Source organism: Oreochromis niloticus, linkage group LG16 (genome assembly GCF_001858045.2).
Source record: "Oreochromis niloticus isolate F11D_XX linkage group LG16, O_niloticus_UMD_NMBU, whole genome shotgun sequence".
Classification (NCBI taxonomy): domain Eukaryota; kingdom Metazoa; phylum Chordata; class Actinopteri; order Cichliformes; family Cichlidae; genus Oreochromis; species Oreochromis niloticus.
Window position 1 is genome coordinate 29,202,871 of NC_031987.2, and position 14,960 is coordinate 29,217,830.

A 14,960-nucleotide genomic window follows, 5' to 3' on the forward strand; every position below is an offset into this window, starting at 1 on the left:
TTTTCATACCGCGCCCCCCCTGCAATGGCTCTGTGCCCCCACTAGGGGGCGGGCCCCACACTTTGGGAACCTCTGGCTTACAGGATCTTTTATGCTGAAAACTCTTTCTGTAAATAAAAATATGAGGCCGGACAGGAATATGGTGGAAGGACTTCCCCTGCCACCTCCTGACACGTCACTTGAGCTTAAATTCATTACCTCATTTTCTTCTAAGAGTCATTTTATCCTTATTTAAGATATGTAGCTGTTCAGATGTAGGTATGGATCTTTGTTGGAGTGCAGATTGATAATGTTGATGATTGTTGCTCTCTACATGACGAGCTCAAGCGTTTGCAGTCGAGGCCTTTGCTTTTTGCAAGTAGAAGTTTTGCTGATGACGATGCTGTACATTCACTTTACTAGAATTATTTTCCAACCTCACAAATGTATAGGAATTTATTTGTTGTAAAAGTCAAATGAATTATGTGGTGGTTTTTTGTTTTGATAGTCAGTCAACTCAGATTGTCAAGCCTGCTGCTGCTGCAGCCACTTAGAGCTAATAGAGAGGTTGGAGATTAAATGGTTGAAGGTCTTTACTGAGAAGTAAAATCCAAAAAAATGTTTCCCACAGGTTTCATTTCATTGTGTGTCCTCAGCAGGGCCAAAACCCAGCAATGTTTCCACAAATGAGTCCACTGACATTTCAAAAGCACAAAGCTCTCAAATTTCCTTCTGAATTCAAAACCAAGACTGGATTTGTCCTTGTTCCATTGGTCTTAAAAATACGTGACTGCTTATTTCTGTTAATTATTGGCCAAAACAAGCCAAATGGCCTGTTTACAGTTCCCGGCTTAGGTGGTGATGCAATGAGCTAAACTAAGATGGAACTGGCTGGAATCCAGTGGTGCTTAATATCATGAAGCCTGTAATGGAAACACTTTTACTGTTTAAATTCAGATTATAATGTTTGGCTCTTTGTTTCTGTAATGACGGGCACTCTTTCGCTCAGCAGTTCATACATTTGTTGGATTAGTGATTGTTTTCAGTTTATGGCCCAGAGTGAGAAGGGCTCCTACATTTGTGGTTCATTTAAACTCTTTTGCATGAGCCAACTGAGAACAACCTCTGAAGCCACAATAGCAATGCTTTAGGAAAAAAGTGCGAGTTTCTGTTTGTTTGTTTTTTGTGGTGGAGAGTGAATGAATGTCTGAAATAATGATACGCTCCTTCTTTTCCGATAAATCTGCAATGTTTTGCTCTTATTTATGCAAAAACAAACAAAGACACAAAATTATTAACAAACTTATTATTAATAAATTTTTGATTACCTTAAGTAGGTTGAGACACAATTCTACCAGTTCAGTAAGGAGAGAAGAACAATAAAGACACAAAAATGACCTTCCATAGAAAACAAAAACGTATAAAATCACCACACAGAGATGCAAAATAACCACATGAGCATGCTAAATGTCTCCAATAGTGGCAAAGTGACCATGAAGGCCCTGAAAATGTTTTGAAATGAGATGCAAATTAAAATTGCAAAGAAACTGTGTGACTTGCACATAAATTTAAGTTAGTAGTGTGGGTACAAAATAATTTTCGGTCAGTAATAAAAAGAAAAAAAATTCACCACTTAAAGAAAATACAATCTAACATTAGACAACTTGGTTTAGTGATTGATGTTAATAATCTGGCTCATTTCCCCGACTAATGGAGCTCATTACATTCATTTTAAGACTGACTTTGCATTTCTGTGTTTGCACTAAACGAACTGGCCTTAATGTGAAGGGATGTCTCTGTTTGAAAGCTGATGCCAGGAGAGGTTTTATTATTATCTGAAGCCCACAAATGAAGTTTGCCACCAGGTCAGTCACGCATGTGTGTCTGTGTAAGAAATGTTTTAATTGATAACTTTGTCAGTAACATGATTTATATGATGTAAGTGTTTCGATTCATGCACTGTAGAGTTTGTGTTGTTGCTGTTAGTCCTGTGCAGACCTGACCTCAGTTCACTTTGATCATGTTAAAAGTGAATCTCAGCTAAAACTGACTGAACTGTAGAGTTTGTGCTTTGCTTTTACTTTTTTGTAATTACTGTTCAATGTGATGACTGAACTTGCACTAAGTTGAGGGGGGAAGAAAAAAATCAGATCCCACGTCAGTGTTGGTGAAACATGCAGAAATGTGATGTTTCTCTGTGTTTCCAGTTAATTTTATGCAGTGATGAGGCTGTTGAGAAAACAGCCGATCCTTTCAATGAGTCACTTTGCGTTAATAAAATGATCTTTGTTATATTTATTTTATTTTTTAGGAAAAGGGCTGCTTTGTAAGACAAATCAAGACTTTTGTCTTCTCAGAATAAAAATTGTCTGTATCCCTGAAGACGTCTGTGTCTGTCATGCTTAATAAAATTACATTTATTCATTATATTAAATCAAACAACAGAAAGTTTAATGCTCCTAAAAGTTTGGAACTGAAACTGACATGTAAAATCAACCAGTGTCTCCACCTGACAGCCACAGAATTAAACAGGATTGTAGATTACTGGAAAATGATTTTTGACAGAGAAGGAATTAAGGCTATAGTGGGAATGTCAAACACTAGGTTTAAAAAACAAACCTCTTATTTGGTATAACTTGTTCTGCCCGATCTCACATTGTAATGCAATCCTTTAAAAGTTGCACCCAAAGGTTTTTTCCCACAGAATAATCAGAGAACAGCTCAAACTAATGGTTGTTTCTGTTCCTCTCCATCAGAAACATTAAACTGGTGCAGTTGGTTGGTTTTCATATGAAATGACCCATCTATCGCCTGGATGTTCTACTGTAAAATGTGACAGATTTGAACTCTGATGAACCTCGCAGCAGGATGTTATTTGGCCTACTTTAAAAGCAGCTGCAGCTGCCATCTGTCATTCAGTTTATTAATAAAACCCACGTAGCCGGTCATTGGACTGAAAGTTTATTGAACACTAAAATTACCATGCTTTACAATGCAGGAAGAGAAATATCAATGTAGAATATGCTGTACAGATTTTTACTGTCATTCACCAAGAGAACTTGAGCCCCACTCCTTTAAGGTATCATGTGTGTTCTGTCTTAAATCCTATATTACTGAGTAATATTATGTTGTGCGTCTCTGACTAAAGTTAAATGCCATTAAAAACCAGATCTCCAAAATTTTCAGTACAAGAATAAAAAGAAAAGATATATTTAGTCTGGGTGTCATCCAAGTGTTTAAACCCACCAATTCATTCTCTAAATAATTCTGTTGGCTCAGGTTGGAATTAAGAGAGACAGATTAGAGCAGCTAGATGAATGCTTACTGGCTAGTGGGTAGTTTGCTTGGTACGTTGGACCCACAACTGTCCAAATGTACGTGTTCGGACAAACGGTATCAGTCCAGTATTTCTATGCTGTTTCCAACAACATCGAAATAATTCCCTGCAGAATTAGATTCACCCAAAAAATCTTATGAGCTATAAAACATGTTCGTTCAAGTGAGAAATCCCTGAAAGTTAGTGAAATTTTAAAAAATAAAATAGTAATAATTTAGCTTAGTGAAATATTAATTTGTGTCTGCACCTACAGACTCAAGATATGAAGGTTCATACCCATGTTTTATCATCTGAGAAGTGGTTGTTTTCACTAAAGAAGTGAAAATGCGAGGGAAGGCAATAACTGGATAAAATGTCATCCTCTTTCTCCTCAGCTGAATCTACTGAGCTGAAGTCAGAGCTCTAACACATGAAAATGTGCATAAACATTTTTTCCTGATGTCATCATAATTATTGCTAGCAGATTAGACATGCGACCCTACTACCTTCAGACAGCTAACAATGAGCTGGCTAAAACACAGCAGCAATAAGCTAATGCTATATTAGCTAATGTTAGACTCAAGTGTCCTAAAAATCACATTTTCCCTCCCTGATAAACAATTTGATTACATTCTCACATCGTATGAGAGTTTAATCGCTAAGATTCTGAATCCAACAAAGTTAGCTCCACTTCAAAGAAAGTGTCACTAAAGGGCAGCGCTTACTGACAGAAAAGTTCGGGATATCTTGAACAACACCGCGGTATCGTTGTCAGACAGAAATGAGCTTCACTGACTCATCGACTCGTATTGGACTCAGCCACAAAGTTTTGCAGTTTCCGCTAGAGTCGATACATATTGGTACTGCTGAGGTGAACAGTGGACTGACAGCCTGCACTCACTACAGATGAATGGAAGCCACCTTAGCTGGGATTGTGTATTTGAATTAGGAGGGGTACGAAAACAGAACTCAGTTGAATGCAGTCTGCTATGTACTGACATCTAGCATTGAGATTTTGCACATTGTAACTTTAATCCTCTAGTTTATTTGAAGATTAGAGTCTGTGGGACATGCAAAATTATCCTTAAAGCTGTAAATATCAAACAGTAAATTAGCAAACAATTGGTTTTTAGCTATTTTCTGTCTGCTACATTTTTTGTACCACGTAATTTTACCAAAAAAGCATATTGACTTTGTGGAGCTTTAGCTAACAACAATATGAGGTAAATGTGCTAAACACTCATTCATTCATTCGTTTGTTTGATCCACAGGAAGCCCACCTGTGTGCCAAAGTTAAGCCCATCTCTGACATGAGAGAAGTAGTTTTCAGGGTGACATGAGGTGCAGGGCGTCACGCAGGACCAGTGCGTCATCGTGTTGTCATGGATGTGCTCAGGCAGGACGCCACCTTTCTGGAGGAGAACTCTGGGATGGGAAATTAGACATTTGGTTTGGTTCACAGCTGAGCGAAAAGCAACTCCCATATGTGAATTCAATATTAAAGACCTTAAAGCTTCGGTGTACTATTTCCAACAAATACTCAAATAGTAATGGCTGAAAATTTAAACAAGGACCTCCTTTCTCTCCTCTTACCTTCTCTCCAGACAACCCAGAATGGATAAATGCAAGAAGACCCTTAGTCTTAAACTGAAGCTGTTACTTGATCTTATTGATTAACTCCATGATAAATATAACACACTCCAACACTAGTGACAGAATGAAAGTGAACTTGGAGAATTCACTCAGCTATGAATTCCTCTGAGATGTATTTAAGTTCAAGTCTGAGTCATCGTTGAGTGGCTGCCACACAGTTACCTTTTACATCTTCAAAGAACGAGACTAGTACATCTTGGAACATCTCTTAAAATGAATCCGGGTAGTCAGTGCATCCACTAGTCTGTTTAGATACACTTTGAATTTGCATATAAAACATCTTGAACATTTTCTGAAATTCGGGTCAAATTTGAACCAGACTCAAATGAAAAGGGCATCTTCAGAATGCCTTTAAGACCTCAACAAAGAAAATATACATTTTATGTGAATGCTGATCAACATCCACAATAAATCCTAAATTTGTTTCTTGCACTGCTACGACCAGTTTTCCCTCATTGGTTCATCTTAGAGGTGGGAAGTAACAAAGTAGAATACTGTACTTAAGTAGAATTTCCAGTTATCTGTTCTTTACTCAAGTAGTTTTTTTTAAAAGTGACAGGTAATTTCAAATGCAGCGTTTCTATCAGCTTAACAAACAAACTGTTAAAGATCTGGCTGCTGTATTTCACAGGGAGAGAAAAGAAAGAGCTAACTTCACTCACAGATGGAGAAAGATAAGAAAGACATGACAAGAGAGGAAGGAGAGAGCTTAGATTTAAAGGTAAGGACCGCTCAGTGGTGTTTGATAAACTGGAAATTTAAGAAAATCTAGAGAAATTATTTTGAGCTGTGATTCTTTTCCCCACTCTGAGACCTTGCAATTGATTTTAGGGATCCCCACCTGCTGAATCCCACTTTAACCTCTTCCCTATTCATTCTCTTATTACAGCCAAGACTCCCTCTACAATGTAGGCAACAGAATATAGAACTATTTTCTTTTTCTTTTCCTTGTTAGACATTCTGTACTTCTGTCACCTCTAGTTAATCTATTGTGCTAGTGTTCTTGTTTCGTGAGCCGTACCTGTTGGCGAGACGGATGTCGACGTGTGGTCTGGCTAACTCTGGATCAGGGACACAGTCTGGATGGACGCTCATGAAGTCCAACGCCTGGTCTCTTTCCATGGTATAGCAGCAGGGGCCCACTGATGGTCCCACAGCCACCACAATGTTGCTAACCTGGCAAGCAAATTCTGTCACCATGGCATTCACAGTGGCCATGGCAACCCCCATTATGGTTCCTCTCCAACCTGTAAATGTAGCCATCTCATTGTCAGAGTTCATATTGTAAAGTTGTACCACTGCAGCCTCTTTTGCACGCTCTCTTCAACTGTTTGGTTTTAGCTTGAATAAATAAATCCTCTAGGGGGCGCCAAAGGCTAAAAGAATTTATATAAAGAGTCTATAGCAGGGGTCCCCAATCTCAGTCCACGAGGGCCGGTGTCCCTACAGGTTTTAGATGTGTCCTTGATCCATCACAGCTGATTTTAATGAATAAATTACCTTCTCAACATGTCTTGAAGTTCTCCAGAGGCTAATCATGTGATTCAGGTGTGTTGACCCAGGGTGAGATCTAAAACCTGCAGGGACACCGGCCCTCGTGGACTGAGATTGGGGACCCCTGGTCTATAGCATGATTAACACTGAAGAATTTACTTTGATTCCAGAGAATGTTGAAGCGTGTGCTTTCTGCAAAGTCTTCTCAAGTTCCTCTTCTCAAGTTTCTCTTTCACACACATAGACATATTACAAACACTAACTAATAGTTCTGATGTGCATTTTTTTTCTTGATTGGCCCCCAGTGATATGATGGTTCCCTAAATTAGCAGTCAGTGATCAAAACTTTGAGAAGCAGTGAGGACTGACCTGCATGTGCGACTCCGATGACTTTTGCGACCGGATCAGCAAAGAGGAGCGGCATGCAGTCGGCTCCTGGAGCTGCTAAGACGAGTCCAGTCTGATTGGTCACCATTGCATCGTAACTCTCGGGCTCAGCTTTCCCCAAGACCCAGACATCGTTAGCGTGGTTCACCTTCAGAAAACAAGCTGACAGTCCTGAACGCCTTTAACAAAACAATGATCTCACATCACTGACCCTCAGCGCTGAGGTTAGAACAAAACTGGCCCGAAGTTGGAAACCAAAAAAACATAAACAACTGAAACAAAAAAAGGAGTGTTAATCTGTTCATTATTTGTTACTGTTGCATATTCATTTTCTTTGACTGTGAATGCTCGTTTGCTTCAGTTTGTTAATATGTGAAATACGTTGGTAAATATTAAAAACAAAAGACTATATCAAACAAATGTGCACCCAGAATTAAATATGTAAAACTTGCACCTTAGTATATGTAAGATGATACAATTTTATAAATGCTACTGGTACTTTAAGATGCCACTCAGCCGATATTTTAAGTCTGATTTTTGGTGATTTAAAAATCACATATTCCAATATAATATTTTTTTCTTTTAGATACACAGAACACAAACAGGTGTGTCTATGTCTGTTACATGTAGCTATTTATTTATTACTCATTTGTGCTCTGTCTGACAGCTTGGATCAGATGGTTGTTTGTTGTGTTTGGAACGTGGACGTTGCCCTCTGGTGGACAAGTCATGTAACATCAACATTCATAACATGGTTGAACATGGTTGTTTCTCCCATCTCTTCTTTACTTTTTTATTTTTCATATAGTTAATATCAGCCGATAATTGCAGGCTGCCAATTGGTCAGACTCTAGCTTTAATTACTACAATAATGTTCCAAACCCCTTTTTAATTCAAATAATGAGTGTTGAGTACCTTGACTAAATGCATGGGCTGAGGATGGAAACCAGCATGGAGGGCTAATCGGCGCCTGTTCTCCATTACCACAGCCACCGGGTCCCTCCTCCTGCAGCTGCTGAACAGATTCAAGGAGGATAAGGTCGGGATGTAGGACACACCACCTGTACGGGTGCTGAAGCCATGACCAAAACAATCTGAGACAAAGAGAGAAAGAAAAAAGGTAAATGGCTTTTCTAAAATAACACATTTAAATAAATACATTTAATAGCATTTAAATGAATGCTAAGCTACCTCTAGCTCGGTTTGTATTTATTTACCAATATCTTGTCAACAGATTATACTTTAATAGAAAATTTAACACAATGCACTAAATGATAAGAAACTTCATTAAATATCAGGATTAAATAATAACATGAGCTGATCTCATGCACAGTGGTGTGAAAAAGTCTTTTGTCTCCTGTTATCGGTACACTAGTACATATTTGCATGGACATAGGAGTCCAACGGTATATAGTGTTGGGTATTGGTACATTCTCAGTTTCCTCTTTATCTAATAGATACATCACTATAGTTTAAGTGGTTATCAAATGATTTGACTTTATTATAAAATTTAACAGTGGAGTAGCAGTGAATCACTTTTTTTCCTCCATACAGTAAAGACTCTGGACTTTACTATTGTGCAATATATACTACCAATATATAGTATGTGTATGACATATTAAGTTTTGATAGACAAGCTCATTCTAGCCTCCTTTCAAATATACACCCATTTACAGAAAATGGAAAACACGCTGTTCCCAAACAGTCAGTGTCGAAGGGGGAAGTCAAACTGTTTGTATTTCACATATAGTGCACTAATGTTAACAGGAACCTTAATTGTTTATTTATTACCTTACTTTGCTATTGTATGACTAGCAGTGGGGGAGATCTTTATCAACAGGAGAAGCTGTAAAATATATAAAAACACACCTAAAAGTTTAAAATCTATGCAGTCTTTCACATTTTTAAAGAGAATTCAATGGCCCAAATTGGAGTCTTTGACCGACCGATTCTGGCCCTCCAGACTTATGTTTGACACCCTTGATGTAGGAGGAGAAATCCAAACTCCATTCACTTATACAGTAATTAATAACTCCAGAAATCTCATATGTATGTTTTGCTTAAGCCGACCTGGAATGAGCGCAGACTTCAGAACTGTGAGTTCTCCCTTCAGCGCAGGAAGCTGCTGCATAAACGTCGACACTTCTTCGCGCACTTCTTCGCCAGGTGAGACCGAATCTGTGGAGCCTCTGCAACTAGGACAGGTCTCGTCCACCGGTCTCTGCTTGTACTGGAAGTCGTATATGGCCGTAAAAAGGAGGTTCTGGTAATGAGCCAGCACCTCTTTGCCCTGTGCGGTGGTGAGGACCGTGATCGAGCTCAGGTCCAGCTGGTCCAAAGTCTGCTTGAAACGATACAAACTCTCCACTGTGGAGCTCGAGTCCAGGATGTGCACACTTTTGCAGGAGCTCAGGAACGTGTCTACGAAGCCGTTTTTCTCCCGGTAAGTGTTCCCGCACAGCACAAAGACCTGCGAGTCCGAAACCGAGTCCTCCAGCAGAGAAGCGCCCGTGCATGATGCACAGCAGCGGTGAAGCAGATCCACCAGCACGGCTCGACTCATCGCGGAGAAGTTGAAGTATCTGCCGCTCAGCACACAGAGAAAACTCAGACAAATGCAGACTCCCTGCCCTTTATGTGGGACCGCAAGGAACGTCTTTGACAACCAACATACCTCAAAAACTACAGAAACTACAGCTGACTCAGTACTTCCTGCACTGCACAGTCGCTCCGCCCACTCTGGAAAGTCCTAACGCTCGGTGGAAATTCTTCTGAGCGGTTTCCTCAGCATCTGCTGACCGCTGCATACAGTAAAGGTCGAGTGAAGTCCAAGTGTGCACAATACAGACTTTTCTGCAAAACATTAGGAGCACAGAAATGCTGGCCACAAACTGCACCAGCGTGTCCCCGAGAAATACTGCAAGTATTAAAATATTAGCACACAGTGTAGGCTAAACCGCTGCAGCATGTCTGTAGACACTGTCATCTTGTCAAACTGAAATAGATCAGTTAGAATGGGTTATTGTAATATTATTAAAGCAACATTTTAACCTTTTTTAATGGTTTAACATAATGTTATCATGTTGTGGTTCTAAATGCATCAATAGGTTTAATCTAATGCTGTGAATAATTCAGAGTATACACCAAATGGATCTCCGATTTTCTGGTAAATACTTGATTGGAATGGTATGGGTCATTTTCATGCTGTCATTCAAACAGTATACAGTACTGTGTATTAGAGTCACCCCTCATTTCTTTATATTTTTCTAAGAAAATGGGAAATAGGTGCAGCAGTTTGTTGAAACGTGTACAGGCCACATGGAACTACATGGTGGATGAAAATGCGACTCTCTTTATGATTGTAACAAGACCTCAAACACCACTGGCTGAAATGCAAACCCAAACCATGACACAGCCTCCACCATGTTTTACAGATAGCTGTAGACACTCACTGTTGTACCGCTTTCCTAAATTATAACTTGATTGTAATTTGTTGTTTATGAAAGAATTGCAGAGTGACAAGTTTAACTATATTTTAGTGTTTGAATGATACTAACATAATGTAAAAAAATAAAATAAAAAAGCTGAAAAGAAAGCAGCTAAATGGGATAAAGAAGGTTAAAGTTAAAGTTCAAATGGAATTAAAATCAGGGTAAATATTTTGTAACCTTAATTGATATGAATGGAGTAGCATAGGTAGTAGAACCACATTATTAATCATATTTTGTCATGATGGAAATAATGGTAATTGCCAGAGCATATGATCCCTGTACAGTCCATGCGGTCACACTCAAACTTCCTCTATTTAGCATTTGTAACCATCAAAAAACCAAGTAGTGACTAGTTTATTATTTACTCCAATGAAGTTGGAATAAACTAAGACCAGCTTTTTAAGGAACTGATTAAAGCACTGCATTTGTCAGCAATATTTTATATCATTTCAGCTGTCTCGAGCTCTAACTAAAGTCATTAATGCCTTCTTTTTTCCATATTTACAGCAGCTTTACAACATATTACAACCCATTTATTAGAGTCATTTACTGCCTAACTTAAACAAAAGCAAGCGTCAGTGTGATTACAGTGTACAGGATTTGCCCCTGAAATCTGTACAGTACACAGGACAGTTTGTCAGCTGCTTTGCTTTCAAAGCCTCATTCCTGCTAGACGCGAGGAATGAGGAACCGCTGGGCTGCGAATGTCAGCTCTGTCTCTTTCTATGTGGAAACCTGACTCACCTGATGAGCAGGAGGATGTTGGATTTTCCATTGGGTTGTTTGTGAGCCACAGTGTCAGCAACGTAATTAACATCGGGTGCAACAGAACAACAAAGTAAAGAGAGAGAAAAACAAAGAGAAAAAAATGTGCTGATGGTGCTGCTGGGAGAGGTCAGCGAAGGAACTCGAAGGCATGCAAGAAGGATTTTACTGCGTGATGGGGTAAAGTGTGCTTCTGTGGCTCGTAAACTCTTTTATGCTTTATGGTACAAAAGTAATAATTAAAAAAAAAACAGCCAGAAGTACCCAATACTGGGAATAGCTGGGAGGATTCATTTCAACATTTAAAAACATTCAATTTTTTTTCCTTTGTATATTTCTGCACTTTTTCTTTTTAATCTCATAATTTTTATTATTATCATGATTATTTATTAATATATGAGTTTTTTATGATATACTATATTCCGTCATATTATGTATTATTTATTTTATTGTCAGTAGCCAAATGCAAAAGTGTTGAAACTATATATGTATATATATATATATATATATATACATACATATATATATAAGAGTTTATTTAGTTCAATTCTAGTTTTCATGTTCATAGTTGCATGTAATACACTTTAAATTGATTGGTTGCATGTGCCCTAAGCCACCACCAGAGGACGCCAGATATCCAGCTCAGATACCACCTGCTTCCTCATCGTCAGCCTGTATGTTTGATAACACATTTCAAACTTCTCAGCAACTTACCAACCAGAAACAGGAAGCTTCACACATACAGATGTGTTTTACCTCACTGTGTGTTACCAGGTTTAAGCCCCATCACAACCAAGCAGGCCTCCTTGCATCGTGTATATGAAATGTGACGCTGTAGCCTTGTCCCCAGTGGATGTCTCTGCTGCAGCTTTCTATTTTCCCACTCTGGCTGCCCACTGGGGCTGAAGCTCCCTGTCAACTCTCCTGCCAAGGTTACAGCCTGCTCCCACTGCTGCTGCTGCTGCTGAGGAATTTATTATCAGCATATATTTATATTTCTCCACTGGGATTGGTGCCTATTTCCATCTATATCTGTGTGGGGTTTTTTGGCATTGACATAAAGTGTTACAAAAATAAAGAAGGCCATACGACTCATTCATCTGCCTAGTGTGTATATCTGACTGCAACTATATTTAATTTAATGATAATGTACTGTATTGATCCTGCTTGTCAGGAACAGCCATGTATTTTCTGCTTTTACTAAGTGGAAAGATTGTATGCGATGGCTTCATTCGTTATAGATTAGGTAATCATTTACTAATGCTTATTAAAACAGTCGTAGCGTTTGAAGAAATGTCATTTTTTGACCACTTATTGCAGCTGGCTGCTGCATGGGTTGCCATATTTAATCTAAAGATGCCAGTGTAACAGCAGTAAAAGGGTCCCTACTTCTGCGATTGGGCACTTACGTTTTCTGTCAAGTATTTCTGCATGTTTTTTGTGCCTCACCACAGTTAGTGGGAAATGATTAAATCAAGCTGTGAATAAAGTTCAGTGAATTTCTCAAAATAATGCACTATGCGATTACAATGGAGAGCGATTTGGTTCATGGACAAAGGTGGCCTGTTTTCAGATTTCATGACAAATTTAAGAAGATTAAAGGTGTGGAGTTTGTTACAAGTGTTGCATTTGCATTTGGCTGCAATTTATGGGAACCTTAAACGTGGTAGTCCAAACAGATGCTGGCCCAAAGGAAGGAGGACATCATTAAGCTTTGAAAAAAGAAAAACTAGTTACTGTGGTCGGTCAACAGTCTGGTGCAATATGCACTGATGAGCTCAGCAACAACAAAAGGCTTGAGACCACTGAGGGATCACTGATGACAGAACATCACCGCCAAGCCAAGAAAGAGTAGAAAAAAACAGCATCGGGCCATGTCCACGGGTGCCAAACCCGACAGGACTGTGAGTCGTTATTAGGAGGGTTACAAAGGTTACATTTTTGCAGGTTAATGATGTCCTCCATCTTTTTCTCTCTCTCTCAATGACTGTCTCATTAATACAAACACAAAGCACATCCATTAAAAAAGTCTTGTATAATCAATTGGCAGTGCGGCTGCCGCAACAAACTAGTGTCATTATTAGTGGATAGATCTGTGTATAGAAAGTAAGAAAAGAGTTTTACAAGTGGAAATTTCACTGCACTGGGAATGTAGATGCTCATAATATATAAATACATTAAAAGCTGTGTAAATGTGCATCAAAAGAAATGTATTCCTAACTTAATTCAGAGTTCCTGACATTTTAGTTGCTTTTAGTTGTTTAAACCTTGTTATTTTTGATTGACTTCAAGCGTTTTGTTGGATAAATGAACCCCATGCCCAATTTTACTGTACTCGTTTTCATTGTTTTATAAGAGTGTGTGCCTGGTGGAGGACAAAAGCAAAGCATGAATGTGACTCCTGAGTGAAGTGAGTTAGTAGGTTTAGGAACACTGCAGAGGGAGATTCTGCTCAATGGTAAAATATTGATCTGTATTAAACCTAAAGCTGGCTCCACTGAGGTTTTTCGAGGCAGAAGTAGTAAAGCACACCCTGTTACAGTGTGACGTGTCACTGAAGAAACAAATAATTGATCAGATTTCAGCTGTTGAAAATGACCTGTTGGCCTATAATCTGTGAAACATACGTCAAAAATATCTCTCATGAATTATAGGGTTAACCCATTAATCTCTGGCTCGCCTCCACAGTGTGTCTTTGTTCTGTCTTCCTCCCCTCACCCACAGCCGGTCACAGTATGGGTGCCCCTCCCTGAGCCTGGTTCTGCTGCAGAAATGTCACACTGTTAAAAGGGAGTTTTTTCTTCCCACTGTCACCAAGTGCATCCGATTGTTGGGGTTTTCTCTGTTTTATTGTGCAATATAAACCAGCACGAGGGAACAGCTGTTGTGATTTGGCGCTAAACTACTTAAGAATTGAACTGAATTTCTATCACAAGGCAGAAACTGCAGCTTTTGACAAAGTGACTTTTATATATCTTTTATTTGTCCAGCTAAAAAGGCTCACTTTTGTTTTAACTGATCTGGCCAAGAGGGCAGCAGGAACAAACTCTTCATAAATCCTGTTGTCTTTAGTCTATTTTCCAATATAAGCAAAGACATTAGCCATAAAAAACACACACACACACACACACATAGGAAATCACTTTTTGGAACAACACCTGGTTTAAAGTGTGACCAGCAGTAGAACCCAAACCCACTGTTTCTGCTTTAGAGCTCCGGATCCTGGTGAAGTAACAACAATGACACATAGAGGACTCAGGTATGGCTCTGGGAGCTTATCTTTTTACTCTGGGATAAAGAGGCTTTACTGCCTTTTTTAACTTAAACCTACAAAAAATCAGTTGGTTCTCAATAATGTGGCTCCAAATTTCTGCCTCAATGTCGGGTTAATTGCTGAAGATGAAATATCAAACCAATAAGCGCTTTCTTTATTTCTTATTATTTTATGTCATAACCTAGTTTGACGCCTACCCCCCCACTCATTTCTCCCCCCCTGCTGTCCCAGACTCCACCGGCCGCTGACAGACACCAGACCCTGCCGTCGTGCACGTCTCTCTCTCTCTCTCTCTCTCTCTCTCTGCCTCTCTCTATCTGTCGGTGACGCGCTCCAAGGTTTCTTCCTACCGGAGGCATCAGCAGCAGCAGCGGCGGCGGCGATGTATCGGTGTCTGCTGGCTGAGAGCGCCTGAGAAGAGACACACGGAGGATTGTTCCCAGCTTCTCCCCCCCACACACACACTCACAAGCACCGGGATTTATTGCGCTGACGCAATTTGCGGATTTGCGGAGCATCTATCGAATCTTCCGCTGTGTGACCCGGTAAGATACGGAGAGGTGCGCTCTCTGCTGTGTTTTTGACCGGTGTGTGTGTTTCA

The 14,960-nt window shown here is 39.5% G+C and overlaps 2 protein-coding genes across 3 annotated transcripts in view; one reads left to right on the forward strand and one right to left on the reverse strand.

The window, feature by feature from the left end:
• Window positions 1-2,927: 2,927 nt before the first annotated feature.
• lacc1 (laccase (multicopper oxidoreductase) domain containing 1) lies at window positions 2,928-9,945 on the reverse strand. The gene is made up of 5 exons (XM_003449496.5): window positions 8,900-9,945; window positions 7,745-7,923; window positions 6,812-6,977; window positions 5,970-6,195; window positions 2,928-4,720 (listed from the first exon to the last, which is right to left on the reverse strand). Exons 1-5 carry the CDS (start codon window positions 9,390-9,392, stop codon window positions 4,540-4,542), a joined length of 1,245 nt encoding a protein of 414 aa, XP_003449544.1. The 5' UTR covers window positions 9,393-9,945; the 3' UTR covers window positions 2,928-4,539.
• A 4,669-nt stretch (window positions 9,946-14,614) lies between these two features.
• enox1 (ecto-NOX disulfide-thiol exchanger 1) overlaps window positions 14,615-14,960 on the forward strand; it is a 118,445-nt gene continuing 118,099 nt past the window's right edge. The window contains exon 1 of one of the 2 annotated variants that reach the window (XM_005475294.4): window positions 14,615-14,904. The gene's annotated coding sequence lies outside the window, so the exon portion shown is untranslated. The remainder of the gene's footprint in view (window positions 14,905-14,960) is intronic. The other variant, XM_005475293.4, reaches the window with a different exon arrangement.